The sequence below is a fragment of the Chiloscyllium plagiosum genome, chromosome 3, assembly GCF_004010195.1.
Source record: "Chiloscyllium plagiosum isolate BGI_BamShark_2017 chromosome 3, ASM401019v2, whole genome shotgun sequence".
Lineage (NCBI taxonomy): Eukaryota > Metazoa > Chordata > Chondrichthyes > Orectolobiformes > Hemiscylliidae > Chiloscyllium > Chiloscyllium plagiosum.
Genome location: NC_057712.1, coordinates 95809626 through 95826680, shown reverse-complemented (window position 1 = coordinate 95826680; position 17055 = coordinate 95809626). Strand labels below are relative to the sequence as shown.

Sequence of the window (17055 nt, the reverse complement as noted above, 5' to 3'; positions counted from 1 at the left end):
GCCACGAAACGTCACGACCAGCTATCCTTAGTAGCCACACACGCAGACGACAAGCAACATGAGTTTGACTGGGACAACACTACCATTATAGGGCAAGCGAAACAAAGAACAGCCAGGGAATTCCTAGAAGCATGGCACTCATCCACAAATTCCATCAACAAACACATCGACCTGAACCCAATATACTGGCCACTACAGCGGACAGCTGGAACTGACAACCGGAAGCGGCAGGGACAGGCCACTATAAATGCCGGAGGAAACACCACAGAAGCGCTTCACAGGAGGCTCCCAAGCACTGAGGATGTCACCTTGACAGGGGACGAAACGTTTGCAACAAAAACTTCCAGCTCGGCGAACAGAACCACAACAACGAGCACCCGAGCTACAAATCTTCTCACAAACTTTGATCACTGCCTTTATTCCTGATGAAGGGCTTTTGCCCGAAACGTCGATTTCGAAGCGCCTTGGATGCTGCCTGAACTGCTGTGCTCTTCCAGCACCACTAATCCAGAATCTGGTTTCCAGCATCTGCAGTCATTGTTTTTACCTTGCCAGTTCCAGTGCCTACTTTGCTAACAGGTGTGTCCTCCAGTTTCATTTGTTTCTTTAGACTTTGTGACAGTTTGATTCAACTGATGGCATATGAGGTTGAGAGTCAATCACATTGCTGTAGTTCTGGAGTTATGTAGGAGTTACAACATGGAGACAGACAGCTGACCCAAATCAGCCTTTCTACCTCTGTATTCGCAACACAGTAAAATTAAACTGTTGAAGACCCCATAGTCACTTCAACGGTTTCTAACCCAGACCCTTGAACAACCAATCCCAGACTTTGGGAATAATTAATTTCCAGACTCTGGTTTTCATTATCTGAAACAAAAGTCTTTACTAATTATTAAATATCTTTATGTACCTTTATCAGAGAGAAGATTAAACAACACATTACCTAATTAATACTTTAAAAGAGAAACCTTTGTTTTCAGCCCACATTCACACAAAAGACAGACAAACAAACACAGTTAAGGGAGAAGTGAAGGGAAATAACAAATCTGCCCAGATTACATAAATGGCTTTCATGATGCTTTGTTTCACAGGCACAATTCTTAGCTGTTTTATTGGAACCGCTGATCAGGATCACCTTCTCAGTTCGCTCAGGCAAATGCAGCAATACTTCCAACTTAAATTTCTACTCAATGGGCTTCCAGGAGGTGATGTGGTGGATTAGATAGGGAGCTTTCAAATCTTTATGCTGTCTTATCAGCAATGAAGCTCATCTCTGCTGAAAACACAATCTTCCCAAGGCCTTACTTACCATTCAACAACTGCTATCTGCTTAAACATAGAGTTTCTTCCAAACTTGCTGGATCCAATACCCAGGTACTAACTTCTTTAATAACCAACTTCTACTATCTGTTTAAACACAATGTGCTCTTTGTGGGGGTTGCTGTGGGGGAACCCTTTTAACCAAGTCTCAGCCCCATAGGGGGCAGCACAGCGGCTCAGTGGTTAACATGGCTGCATCAAAGTACCAGGGACCTGGGTTCATTTCCAGTTTCGGGTGACTGTCTGTGTGGAGATGGTACCTTCTCCCTGTATTTACATGGGTTTCCTTGGGGTGCTCTGGTTTCCTCCCACAGTCCAAAGATGTGCTGGTTAGGTGGATTGGCCATGCTAAATTGACCATAGTGTCCAGGAATGTGCAGGTTAGGTGGATTAGCCATGGGAAATGCAAGGTTACAGGAATGGGATGAATCTGAATGGGTGCTCTTCGGATGATCGGTGTGGACTTGATGGGCTGAAAGGCTTACTTCCACGTTACAGGGAGTCTGTGTATTTATGCAATTAGCTGCAAGGCCTGACCTCTCAAACAACAAAGCTTGATTGGTCTGTTCTTTTCCCTACACCATAAGTTGTTTCAAAGTCCATAAGTCATTCTTAGCTGACAATTCCAGTTCACAGCTCCGAACCAAAGTTGGTAAAAGAATAAAAATAATTAAAAATCAGCAAGGGTTCTAACATAGTCCAGACCAGGTGACCATGACAGATACCCTTCTCTAAAGGTCATTTATGACCAGCTTTTTTCACTAAAATTGACAGTATTCTTTTTAATATTCATTCGTGGAAAGAAGACTTTGCTGGTTAGGCCAGCATTTATTGCCTATCCCAGTTACCCTTAAGAAGGTGGTGGGAAGCTGACTTCTTGAACCACTGCAGTCCTTCAGTGTACTTAAACCCAAAAAAGGTTACATTGTTGCCATTAAGCTAGTTTTTAATTCCAGAATTTATTAATTTCAGGTTTTAATATCTGCTTCGATAGAGTGTGAAACTATTTTGGCAGAACATTAGCCTGAAGTCCTGGATCACTAGTCCAGTGACATTTTCATTTGTGTGACTTGCCATTAGGGATGCCCCTTACCATTCCACAGCATTCAATCCTTTTGAACTGATGTATATGTATGACGATGAAGCCTGTTAAGTTAATAACATTTTTGACTAATGTGTCCTAGAAAAACTATGCAATGCATATCAGCTGGCCAAACAGTATTTGATATATTTGCAACAACCAATGAAAACCAGAGTAGATAAAAGGCCAGAGCGAGTCATTTTGATGTTGGGGACAGAATGTTATTATTCTTATCTGTTTCTGGGGAACTTTAAAAAGCAAAGCTCACTGGAACTTATCAAACCTCAAAAGCTCAATGATGTGGATTTAATGGTGAGTTCTCTAGGTCTCAGAAAATTTCAGTGTGTATGCCAAATTAAAATGTTAGTGTTGTATGCCAAAGAGGACTGCCAGAACGGATGTATATTTACAGTAGGGAATGAAAATATCAGGTTAGATAATATGGAGATGCATAAACTGTTAAGTGTAATATTATGTCATCTCCTTGAAAACCACCGACTTATGAAAGTTATTTGGATTCATAATTTGATTTGTGTACTCCAATCAGAAAAAAATGTCTTTTGTTACATATGATGTGAATATAATGGATGTGTTTGGGGAAAATAGAAGAAAGAAAAAAGATATAATGGATGTGTTACCCATAAAACATCCTCATAGAGTTAGTTCAGAGATATTAGCCAAATCGTGTTTAGAACACAACAGACAATGGTAATATTGAGCTGAGTCACTGGATTTGGAGATAACCTCTGGATGTAGGTTTGCTCTCTGAGCTGGAAGGTTCATTTCCACACATTTCCACACATAATTCCTGCTTTCTATTTATATGTTTGGGTTTCTTTGGGCAGGTAATGTCATTTCCTGTGTTGATAGGGAATTATCAGCAGTGCTTCACCTGGAGGCCCACTGATGATGTTACTTAGTGTGACATAATGTCTGGAAATGAGCCTTCCAGCTCAGGGAGCAAACCTACATACAGAACCTCAACCTGAGCTACAAATCTTCTCAAAATTTGCTTGGAGATAACTTACTATGATAATGCTGAAACCAGATGGAGCATAATGTTATGATCCAAGATGATGGCAATACTCGATGACTGAGCAGAACCAAGCTTGATAGGCCATAAGTGTTATTTTTAAAATTTCTTTACCATGGTGGTCATTCATTAAACATATCCACAAGAGACTGCCAATGTACTTTTGACAAAAACCATCATAAAAATGTTTTACACCAAAATGAACAAAAACAAACTCTATTGCACTACACCAAGAACAAGTTGAAATGGTCTTGATATGAATAACAGAAATAAAGATTGCACTCTGTTACCCTCAACAATTTTACCAAAACTAAGCCTTCAATGAAGGACAACCCTGTTTCCACTTCCAAATCCTTTATTCAGGTGGCACAGCTGAAATGGGTTACTTTTCAGCAAATGTTTGCTTTCATTTGATGTAATTTCTTTAGTTAATAGTTCATCCTGAGACCCTTACACAAGTTATGAATATGTTTCATCTATTTCTTTACAAGGGTTCCTTAAACCCCACTTTCACGGACTTCTGTATCTGGATCTTTTCTCTTGCTGACATTGAGCCAATCATTCTTACTTTATTCTGGATGACAGTTTGCAGAGACTGCCGAGCTGTTACAGCCTTCTTTCTTTATGAATATCCTAATATTTTTGTCTGAAAGAAGCCTGCACATCCTAAATTTGTGGATGGTTGTTTCTCACATAACTTCCTGATGAAGGGCTTTTGCCCGAAACGTCGATTTCGCTGCTCCTTGGATGCTGCCTGAACTGCTGTGCTCTTCCAGCACCACTAATCCAGAATTGTTGCTGTCCCTGTCTCCTATATTGTAGATAACTTCATCCCTAAGAAACAATCCAATTGTTTGTCATTTCTTCCATCTTTGTTTCCAAGGATCTTAATAAACATTTGAAAAAGCTCATAAAAATGAATTTTCAGACAGTGCACTGAATTTAAAAATGCAACTAAAACTATGTTTCCTCTTCTAATACACACAATACAGCAATACACATCAAACGTGAAGCTATGTGTGGTTCTGTCCACTTTGGAAACGTGGAAGTCATGAAAAACAATGGGGTCATAACTCAAAATAAAGCTAAGATGACTAACAAAATTAAAAAGACAAGTCCAAAAGTTTTGAGTCTTAATGTGTGTTAAAATTGCAATAAGGTAGATGAATTAGCAACACCAATAGTTGTGAACAGGTATAATATAGTGGTAATAACAGAAACATATTTGCAGAGTTTACCCAAGATAGGAAATGAACAGCCAGGGGTATTCATTATTTAAGAAAGACAGATAAAAAAGTAAAGGGTACCAAAGTTCAGATTTTTTTGTTTAGATTGTTTTTTTTTAAAATGAATCTGCACGTAAGTTTATATACATGTCTAATTTCATGGATGATGTCCACCAATTAAATTAGTATCACTTGCAACAATTGAAGCACTGTAAAATTATTAATCATAAAACTTGGAAGACAACTTACAGTTCAACATAAATGTTTAACATGGATGTTCATTTATGCAAAACATGTGCTTGTAGGTAGCACTTGAACTACTCATTCTCAATTACAATTACAATGATTGTATACAAGTACGTCATTTAAACATTATATTTCGTTATTATTTTATATATACAAGATTTGATCAGGTAGTTTTCAAGAGCTGTTGTTACTTATGCACATTTCAGTGCTACTCCAAGTATTGCGTAACCATTGGAGATTAGAGTCATAGAGGCATTCTAAAATAATGATACTTGAGTGGAAAATTTGACATTCAAATGTTTTTGGGGGTATTTTGCAACAGATTGGATGTTTCCCCACAACTTTAAATGAATGTGACAACAAAAAAAGGTCAATAAAGCATATGGAAACAGTGTGATAACCTGCAGCTACCAGTTCTGACAATTTGTGTGCTACTATTTTTGAGATAGTCAAGATAAAGCATGTGAAATTGGTAACCAATTCTAAGCAAATAATTGCTATTTGTTCAGGTTTCATTAATGAGCTTTCAGGAAGCATTGCGCCAGTTTTCCCTACTTAGCATGGAACTCTTCTCCTCACCTGGAGTTCATTCAATAATGCAGATGCTAAGCACTTGCATCTATGATGTTTATTAATAATATTGCTGAATTTGAAACATAATAGGTTTAGTCCTGCCATTGTCTGAAAGAGCTGCTCGGGAACAGTTGGGCTTATAGTAGGTGAAGCACTCACTCCAACAATCAACACGTTGTGTTCATCACCACTTTAAGTGGAGTTGCATGTAGATGCAGAGACAATGAAGATGGTACACTTGCCTTTATTGGTCAGTGCACTCAGTATAGGAGTTGGGAGGTCATGTTGCGGCTTTACGGGGCATTGGTTCGGCCACTTTTGGAATGCTGCATTTAATTCTGGTCTCCCTGTTATAGGAAGGATGTTGTAAAATTTGGAAGGGTTCAGAAAAGATCTACAAGGATGTTGACAGGGTTGGAGGGTTTGAGCTATAGGGAGAGGCTGAATAGGCTGGGGCTATTTTCCATGGAGTGGCAGAGGCTGAGGGGTGACCTTATAGAGGTTTAAAAAATCATGAGGGGCCCAGATAGGGTAAATAGGTATTTTCCCTGGAGTAGGCGAGTCCAAAACTAAAGGGCATAGATTTAAGGTGAGAGGAGAAAAATATAAAAGGGACTCAAAGTACAACTTTTTCATGTAGTGAGTGGGTGGTGCTTGAATGAAATGAGCTGCCAGAGGATGTGGTGGAGGCTGGTACAAATACAATATTTAAAAGGCATCTGGATGCTTACATGAATAGGAAGGGTTTAGAGGGATATGGGCCAAATGCTGGCAAATGGGGCTAGTTTTATTTAGGATATCTGGTCGGCATGGACGAGTTGGACTGACAGGTCTGTTTCTGTGCTGGACATCTCTATGACTGTACGTGATGTTTGGCCAGTGGGCACTTTCAAAAGCAGAACATCAGACTGTTGAAAACTGTTACTCATTTTCCAGAGTCTAAATCAAAAAAATCTCCACATTTGATGTGCCAGTGAATGACTGTAAATAAAAAAGACAGCAAATAAATATAACATTTTTAATACAAATAATCTTCATAACTTGGTACTCTTTTGCTTCTGAATGAAAAACTTAGCAGTTGATTCCACTAAAGGGAACAATTTGATCTGCTGTCACAAACTTACACATATTTGTACAAATTTACTCTTTTGCTTTATTTCCTGAAACTTGCTGGTCTTAACTTGATAATCAAACTATTTGGCTGAGTTATGACGTGTACCCATGGTCATCACATCCTGAGTTGGAACTTGAACCAAGCTACCTGGCCCAGAGTTGGAACACTACTGATTTGCCTTGGCACTTATTTGACAAATTAAATGGCAGTTTCATTTCTTGAAAGATATAAAATTAATACTATTAAAGGTTAAGTCCTGCTGGTTTGGTTTCTGATGCTGACACAAAGATAGTCTAAGCGAATGATCTTGCCCTGCAACTATCTGAAGCAATTAATAGTTCTAATGTGACAATTAAAGCAAACAATTTGTGGGGAAATTAACACATCTGTTTCTAAAGGAAATACCCTATTCCAGATGAGCAGGAAACAACCATTACCATATTGTTTTCTCGAGAAAGTATTTTGGATGGCTTTGAAACTGAGTACAGCAAGTCACTTTTGGGAAAAGATGGTTTGAGATTGTGTGACTGTAACTCAATCTGCAAATATTCCAATTGATTTCAGTACTACTGAAGAGCAATTAATGTAATTATACCCATATCAATAGCAGAATTCAATTAATATATTAGATGGCTAATGCACAAATATATTTTCACAGGTGAATGGATTTTGACGAGAAACAATTCACAATATGTATCAATGACTTGATGTGGGAACTAATTGTCGTATCTCCAGATTTGCAAATTACACAAAGTTGGGTGGGAGAGCAAGCTGTGCGGAGGATGTAGAGATATTTCAGTGTGATTTGGACAGGCTGAATGAGTGGGCAAACGCACGGCAGCTGCAGTATAATGCAAACTAATTTGTACGGTTTGTATTAACAGGATACATTCAAGCCCAGGATCGGAGCCCAGCACAAAAGGGTGACATCATAGGCAGACAGTAAGTTAACTATCTATTGTAGGTAATTCCAGATTGAAGGTAATTAGGGAAATATTTACAGAGTATAAACCAAAAGACCAGTTCAAAATTTTTAAAATTCAAATTAATTTGAATTCATAGGACAATGATACCAGTACTGGGGAAGGAGGGAGCTGTTCCAATGGGATAGGCTCCACCTGAATTACACTGGGACCAGAGACCTGGCAAATGGCATAACCAGGGCTGTGGATAGGGCTTTAACGTAAATAATGAGGGATGGGGTTGCTTTGGGTTCAGTTGCATGGAAAATTAGGGCAACAGTCTAATGTTGGGGGGAGGATTTAGCAGAGGTTAAAGTTTCCAGAACATGTATTACGACACAGAGGGAGGGTCAGAAACTTTGGGTACATTAGATAAGGTGACAACTATGAAAAGAGGAGCAGTCAATGCAGGACTGAGGGTCAATGCAGGACTGAGGGTGTTATATGGAAATACATTGAGTAACGAGCCTGTAAATGAGCCTGTTGTACAGACTAAAATTGGCAGGTACGATGTTGTGTGTATCACAAAGACATGTCTACAAGGGGCTCCAAGGATACACATACTATCCAAGGATACACATACTATCGAAAGGACAGGTAAATGGACAAAAGGGACAGGACTACCTTGCTAGTTAGAAATGAAATTAAATCGCTAGCAAGAAGTGAATTATACTGTTGAAAGGCATAGAGTCTGTGTGGGTAGAGTTGAGAAAACGCAAAGGAAAGAAGACCCTGATGGGAGTTGTGTACAAGCTTCCTAACAGTGGTCAGGATGCAGGGAAGAAAATAAATCAGGAGACAGAAAAGGCATGTAAGAAAGGCACTATTACAATAATCACGGGGGACTTCCATATGCAGGTGGACTGGGAAAATCTGGTTGGTAGCGCATTTCAAGAAAACGAATTTGTCGAATGTCTACAAAATGTTTTTTTTCGAACAGCTGCAGTACAGCCCACTAGGCAACAGGCAATTCTGGATTTGCTGATGTGTAATAAGGCAGACTTGATTAGGGAGCTTAACATGAACAAACCCCAAAGGAACAGTGATCATAAAATGATGGAATTCACTCTGCAGTTTGAGGCAGGGAAGACTGAATCAGATGTAATGGTATTACAATTGATTAAAGGCAACTACAAAGACATGAGGAAAGAGCTAGCCAGGGAAAAGGGTGGAGCAGCAATGGCAGGACTTTCTGGGAATATTTTGAGAGGCACAGCAGAAATTCATCCCAAGGAAAAAAGAAACATACCAAATGAGGTTGAGAGAATGATGGCTGACGAGGCAAGTCAGGGACAGCATGAAAGCAAAAGAAAAAGTATACAATGTTGTGAAGGTTGGAAGAAACCAGAGAGAATATCTAAAAAAGCAATAAGCGAGGGGAAGATAGAATATGAGATTAAGCTAGCTAGTAATATAAAAAAAAATTGCAAAAGTTCTTTTAGATATTTAAAGGTAAGGGAAAGCCAAGAGTGGAAAAGTAGGCTGGAGAAGTAGCAATGGGAACAGCCGAGTGGTGGAGGAATTGGATAGGTACTCTGCATCAATTTTCACAGTGAAAGACACAAGCAGCATACAAGAACTTCCAGAGAGTCAGGGGTCAGAGATAAGTATTATAGCCATTAGTAAGGTTGAAAGATCTGAAGATGGATAAATAACCTGGACCAGATGGACTACACTCCAAAGTTCTGAAGGAGACAGCTGAGGGGATTGTGGAAGTATTGGCAGCAATCTTTCATAAATCGCTGGAACCAGGGAGAGTTCCAGAGGACTGGAAAATGGCTCATGAATCACCCCTCTTTAAGAAGAATGGGAGGCAGAAGGCAGGAAAGTATCGGCCAGTTTGCCAGACTTCAGTTGTTGGTAAGACTTTAGAGTCCATTATTAAGAATGAGATTGCAGAGTACTTGGAATTGCTTGGTTAAAATAAGACAGAGATAGGACAGCTTCATCAACGGGATGTCATGCCTGACAAATCTATTCGAATTCTTTAAGGACTCCAACAGCAGAAAGATTTCCCCTCCCCCGATTCCCATCGATTCCAATTTTGCTAGGGTTCCTTGATGCCACGCTTGGTCAAATACAACCTTGATGTCAAAGGCAGTCACTCTCACCTCATCTCTGGAATTCAGCTCTTTTGTCCATGTTTGAATCAAGGCTGTAATGACAATAGGAGTTGAGTGACCCTGGTGGAACCCAAACTGATCATCACTGACCAGGTTATTGCTGAGCAGGTGCTGCTTGGTAGTACTGTTGTTGACACCTTCCCTCACTTCACAGATGGTCAAGAGTGGACTGATGGGATGATAATTGGTCAGGTTCAATTTGTCCTGCCTTTTATGTACAGGGCATACCTTAGTAATTTTCCACATTGTCACATAGATGCTTGGAACAACTTGATATAGCATGTTCTGAAGCACAAGTCCTCAGTACTATTGGTGCAATGTTGTCAAAGCCCAGAACCTTTGCTGTATCCAGTGCCTCCAGTCATTTCCTGATAGCATGTCCAGTGAACTGAATTGGCTGAAGACTGTCATCTGTGAAGTTGGGGACCGCGAGGGGAGGCCAAGATGAATCATCAACTCAGCACTTCTAGCTGAAGTTTTCTGTGAATACTTTAGCCTTATTTTTTGCATGAATGTGTGGAGGATGAGGATATTTGTGGAGCCTCCTCTATCAAAGAGTTATTTAATTATTCACTACCATACATGACTGATTGTGGCAGGACTACAGGGTTTACATCTGATCCATTGGTTATGCAACCTTGCTGCTTATACTGTTTGGCACATAGAGTCATAGAGATGTACAGCATGGAAACAGACCCTTCGGTCCAACCCGTCCATGCCGACCAGATATCCAACCTAATCTAGTCCCACCTGCCAGCACCTGGACCATATCCCTCCAAACCCTTCTTATTCATATACCCATCCAGATGCCTTTTGTAATTTTATTAGCCTTTCTCTGGCAGCTCATTCCATTTAAGTACAACTCTCTGCGTGAAAAAGCTGCCCCTTAGGTCTCTTTCTCCTCTCACCCTAAATCTATGCCCTCTCTTTCCGGGCTCTCCCACCCAGGGAAAAGATTTTGTCTATTTATCCTATTCATGTCCCTCATGATTTTATAAACCTCTGTAAGGTCACCCCTCAGCCTCTGACGCTCCAGGGAAAACAGCCCCAGCCTGTTCAGCCTCTCCCTATAGCTCAAATCCTCCAACCCTGGCAACATCCTTGTAAATCTTTTCTGAACCCTTTCAAGTTTCACAACATCTTTCTGATAGAAGGATACCAGAATTGCACACAATATTCTAACAGTGGCCTAACCAATGTCCTGTACAGCCGCAACATGACCTCCCAACTCCTGTACTTAATACTCTGATCGATAAAGGAAAGCATACCAAGTGCCTTCTTCATTATTCTATCTACCTGCGACTTCACTTTCAAGGAGCTATGAACCTGCACTCCAAGGTCTCTTTGTTCAGCAACACTCCCTAGGATATTACCATTCGATATGTGTCCACATTTGAGATGTGGGACGCTTTCAAAGATAGGTTAAAGTTAGTGCAGGATAGGCATGCCCCGTTGAAGGCAAAGAATAGGAACGGCAAGATTCGTGAACCGTGGATGACAGAAGAAATTGTACGACTAGCCAACAGGAAAAGGGAAGGGTACATAAGGTCCAGGCAGCTAAGAACAGAATGGGCCCTGGAGGAATATCGGAAGAGTAGGACCAGTCTTAAACGAGGAATCAAGTGGGCTAAAAGGGATCATGAAATAGCTTTAGCGAGCAGAATTAAGGAGAGTCCCAAAGCATTTTATTCTTATATAAGAAGCAAGAGGGTAACTAGAGAAAGGATTGGTCCACTAAAGGATAATGAAGGAAGTCTATGTGTCGAACCTGAGAGAATGGGTGAGATTCTGAATGATTACTTTATATTAGCGTTCACTGAGGAGAGGAACATAATGAATGTTGAGATTCGAGATAGACGTTTGATTAGTCTGGATCATGTTGACATAAGTAGGGAAGATGTGTTGGGTAGGCTAGAGGTTATGAAGGTGGAAAAATCCCCAGGACCAGATGGGATCTATCCCAGGTTGCAGAGGGAGGCGAGAGAGGAAATAGCTGGGACGCTGACAGATATCTTTGTGGCATCCTTAAACACAGGTGAGGTGCCGGGGACTGGAAGGTTGCTTATGTTGTCCCCCTATACAAGAAGGTTAGTAGGGATATTCTGGGTAACTATAAACTAGTGAACCTGATGTCAGTGATGGGAAAGTTGCTTGAGAAGGTACTGACGGATAGGATCTATTTATATTTAGAAAAGAAAGGGCTTATCAATGATAGGCAACATGGTTTTGTGTGGGGGAGGTCATGCCTGACCAACTTAATTGTGTTCTTTGAGGAAGTGACCAAGTTGATTGATGAAGGAAGGGCTGTTGATGTCATTTACATGGACTTTAGTACGGCGTTTGATAAGGTTCCCCATGGTAAACTAATAGAGAGAGAAAGTGAAGTCACATGGTGTGCAGGGTGTTCTAGCTAGGTGGATAAAGAACTGGTTGAGCAACAGGAGACAAAGAGTAGTAGTTGAAGGGAGTTTCTCGAAGGAGAAAGGTGACCAGTGGTGTTCCACAGGGATCAGTGTTGGGTCCACTGTTGTTTGTAATATACATAAATGATCGAGAAGAGGGCACTGTTGGTATGATCAGCAAGTTTGCAGATTACACAAAGATTGGTGGATTGGCAGAAAGCCTAAGGGATTGTCAAATAATACAGGAGGATATAGATGGTCTGAAGAGTTGGGTGGAAAAATGGCAGATGGTTTTCAATCCAGACAAATGTGAGGTGATGCACTTAGGCAAGTCTAATTCTAGAGTGAATTATACAATGAACGGAAGAGCCTTGGGAAAAGTTGATGAGCAGAGAGATCTGGGAGTGCAGGTCCATCGTACCCTGAAGGTTGCTGCACAGCTGGATAGAGTGGTCAAGAAGGCATATGGTATGCTTGCCTTCATTGGACGGGGTATTGAGTATAAGAGCTGGCAAGTCATGTTAAAATTGTACAAGACATTGGTTCGGCCATATTTAGAATACTGGGTACAGTTCTGTTGGCCACATTACTAAAAGGATGTGGATACTTTGGAGAGGATGCAGAGAAAGTTTATGAGGATGTTGCCTGGTAAGAAAGGTGCTAGCTATGAAGAGACGTTAGGTTTGTTTTCATTAGAGAAAAGGAGATTGAGGGAGGACCTGATTGAGATTTACAAAATCATGAAGGGTATAGACAGGGTAGATAGAGATAAGCTTTTTCCCAGGGTGAAGGATTCAATAACAAGAGGTCACGCTTTCAAGGTGAGAAGTGAAAAGTTTAAGGTAGATACACGCGGCAAGTACTTTACACAGAGGGTGGTGGTTGTCTGGAACACATTGCCAGCAGAGGTGGTAGAGGCAGGCACGGTAGATTCATTTAAGATGCGTCTTGACAGATGCATGAGTAGGTGGGAAGCAGAGGGGTACAGATGCTTAGGAATTGACTGAACAGGTTTAGATAGTAGGTTTGGATCGGCTTAGGCTTGGAGAGCCAAAGGGCCTATTCCTGAGCTGTAAATCTTCTTTATTCTTTGTTATTAAGTGTATACGTCCTGCTAAGATTTGCTTTCCCAAAATGCAGCACCTTACATTTATCTAAATAAAACTCCATCTGCCACTTCTCAGCCCACTGGCCCATCTGATCAAGATCCCATTGTAATCGGAGATAACCTTCTTCGCTAACCACTGCACCACCTCCAATTTTGGTGTCATCTGCAAACTTACTAACTACACCTCTTATGCTCACATCCAATTCATATATATAAAATTATATAAACTTACATGAGTAATTCTGTTTGTAGCTTCACCAGGTTGATACCCCATTTTTAGATTTGCCTGCTGCAGTTCCTGGCATGCCCTCCTGCACTCTTCACTGAACCAGAGTTGATCCACTGACTTGCTGGTAATTGTAGAGGGGGGAATATGCCAGGCCATGAGGTTGTTGATTATGTTGAAGTATAATCAAAGTATAAGAGGGGAGTCAATGGCCTAGTGCTATTATTGCAGGACTATTAATCCAGAGATCCAGGTAATGTTTTGAGGACCTGGGTTTGAATATCGCCATGGCAGATTGTGGGATTTAAATTCAATTCTCAGAAGTCTGGAATTAAGAGTCTGATGATGAACATGATTCCATTGTCAATGATCCGAAAAACCCAGCTGGTTCACTAATGGAAGGAAATCTGACATCCTTACCTGGTCTGGTCTACATGTGACTCCAGACCCACAGCAATGTGGTTGAGTCTTAGCTGTCCTCTGGCCAATTGTGGATGGGCAATAAATACTGGCCTAGCTAGCCACGTCCCCATCCCATGAATGAATAAAATGCATTTTACATTATAAATACATTTTACATTATAAATGTAAATGCTGTTGGCTGACAACATCTCATGGATGTCCAGTTTTGAGTTACTAGGTCTATTCAAAGTTTATGACATTTGGCATGGTGATAAAGCCATACAACACAATATATTCTTAATGTGAAGGAGCGACCTTGTCTCTACTGGATACTGTCATGAGCTGATGCATCTGCGCAGGCAGATTGGTGAGAATGAGGTCAAGTATGTTTTCCATCTTGTTGATTCTCTTAGCACCTGCTGTAGACTCAGACTATTTCAATGTTCTTCGGACCTGGTCAGCTCCATCGGTACTACTGCTGACAAGACACTCTTGGTGTTGGACATTGAAATGCCCCGCCCAATGTACATTCTCTAGACTAATTCCTTGGATGAAGTGGTTATTTTATTATGCAAGGTTGAGTCTATATTCATTTGAGTTTAAAAGAATAAGAGATTATTTTATGGAAACATATAGAATTCTGAGGGTTTGAAAGAGTAGATGCTGAGAGAATATTTCCTCTCATGGGGGAAATCTAGAACTACAATGCTAAAGCATTCACAGCAATATTCAGCCAGAAGAAGTAGTCATCCATTTAACATGAAGATGAAGTGGAATTTCTTTTGTCAAAGTGTTGTTAGCCTTTGGAATTCTTTGGGCATTTCATTAACAAGAGACTCCATGGTTATCGGATCAGACAAGAAAATAAATGTCAAATCAGACTGGCCATGATTTAATTGAGTGGCACAATGGTTTGTTTGGCTGAATGGCCTACATCTGGTTCTGTTTATAACCGCATGATATTAAATTCTTACATTCTAAACCCATGTACGTGTCCTCCAGTATTTATAATGTAAAATGCACAAGTAAACACACTAATTTGTCATATAAGCAGCTTTTGGACCAAAGTTCTGTAATTAAGAGAAAACAATGAATCTAATTGTAGATACATGTAAAGACTTACTGAATAAAGTCTACATAATTATCAGTTGAGTGCAATGAATTTAATTTTAAGGGTGGCAAAGGCAGTGCTGCTAATGTGTAATGACACTGGATCATTAATCCAGCGGCCCAGACTCATACGGTGGGGAGATGGATTCAGTGGCTGCTGAATTGATTAATAAGTCTGGAATACAAAACTTGTCTCAATAATGATGGTCATGAAACTTTCACCAACTGTTGTAAAAACCCATTAATCTGCCATTCTCATTTGGAGATGTGACTCCAGACCAATATCAAAGTGAGAGACTTTTAAATACCTTCTAAAATGGCCTAGCCAGTACATTCCATTGAAGTTTCCTTGGGTTGAAGGCTACAGGAAAAAGCTGGGAGCTGGTCTGGGTCTTTCAAAGAACCTGGACACATGCCTCTTCTACATTATAACAATTCTGTGACGTTTCATGAATGGAACCAGCCAGTCACTTGTGGTGCTCTGCTTTTCAATTAACATACCAAATGCTTTCATTAGCATTCTAAAGGTTAAGTGGAATAAAATGTATTTTGAACAGAATGCAATAAATCTGCAAGACACAGCCCATTAAAATTGCTCTGCTGCACATTTTCTATATCTGCAGCTATTTTCAAATGAATATATGTAACAAGAGAAGGGTTGTTATATGGCTGACAATCGATAAATGAACTGGTTTGTTTGGATCAGGAATCCTGAATACTATTCCCACGAAGACAGTCCAGTTGTAAAACTAATATTTCGAACCACTTAGTTATTCACTCCGCAACTGAATCTAAATTTAAAGTTTATCATGTAAATTTGTGAAGCTAACAGCGCATTAGACCAAATTTTTAAGATTATGAATTGACTTTAGTCAATATATTGTGCAATGAATAAACCAACAATTCAGCAATAATTTCCACCTGAATCAGTTTAATTTATCTAATATGCAAATACAGTATTTGGATTATAATATGCATGCATAATTATTGCTCAATTTCATTTATAAAAAGTAAAATCAACCTGTCTGGACATGTTAGGACATTCTGTAGGTTAGGTATGACTTGAACCCAGATCTTGTGGCCCAGAGACAGGGATGCCATAACTGCAGCACAAGATCCTCTGTACTATTTCCATGCTTGCATTGCCTATATATCTGTAATCAATTGCAGAGTTTGACAACTATATTAACATATATACTTAAATGTATCCTGTATTATCTATGCTAAAAGTCTGAAAAATGTCAATTGTAAGCTACATTTTTGTGTAAAACCTAAAAACATTTTGAAAGTTTATTTATTTAAGAATCAACCTCTATTACAGCCATAGGCTGAATTGAGAGAAGATTTACAAACGAGCATTCCAAGTAAAATATAAAGAACAGAAATGATAGAACAACAGAGAACAGTTTCATTCATCAGACAGGGGTAATTATATTATTAATGGGTTCAAAGTTTAACAATGAGATGGTATTGGACTGTTCTTAAATCTTGTTGTTTTACATCCTTATTCAGTTGTGTGGTTTTAATAATTTAGCCTAATACATTTCAGTCAGTTGTTTGTTCTACACAGAAAAATTACAAACCTAATAGAACATATCAAACATTACACAATACAGACATTTCATTTCACTTACATCTGTGAGAGACAAATTTCAATTTTATTAGCATTCCACGACAAGTCAAAAGTTAATTATGTAAATTCCAAGACTCCGAATTGCTCATCTTGTCTTTCGCTTGAATACCTGCTCTTAATATTGTCAAAATGGCTGATTCAAAACCTAAAATTTGCTGGTATCAATCCAAGAATTTTCCCCAACATGAATCCACACCTACTTTAATAATTTCCTTGATTTAAAACATTCCATCTGCAAACATTCTTTGGTTGTAACTAATGACAGATCACAGTTTCAGTTTAATGATGAACCCATATCTCAAGCAATTAATGCCCCTACATAAGGAACTATGCAGGAAATGCTAATTCTAGCTATCAGTTTTTATTTATTAATTATACAGTATGTTTACTTTAATTGCATAAAACATGGAATGTACAATTACCTGGTGTTCTGAGGCTCTGTAACATCTGAATCTGGCTGTGTTTTCTTTACCTGCAAGAGTAATAGCTACCA

At 39.6% G+C, this 17055-nt stretch overlaps 1 protein-coding gene across 34 annotated transcripts in view; it reads right to left on the bottom strand.

Annotated features, from left to right (window-relative positions):
• Nucleotides 1-17055, bottom strand: part of eya4 (EYA transcriptional coactivator and phosphatase 4) — a 554349-nt gene that overhangs the window by 194304 nt on the left and 342990 nt on the right. For all 34 annotated transcript variants that reach the window (XM_043686452.1, XM_043686599.1, XM_043686613.1 and 31 more), the window contains one exon: nucleotides 16985-17034. In XM_043686452.1, the coding sequence (XP_043542387.1) occupies nucleotides 16985-17034 (50 nt within the window). The remainder of the gene's footprint in view (nucleotides 1-16984; nucleotides 17035-17055) is intronic.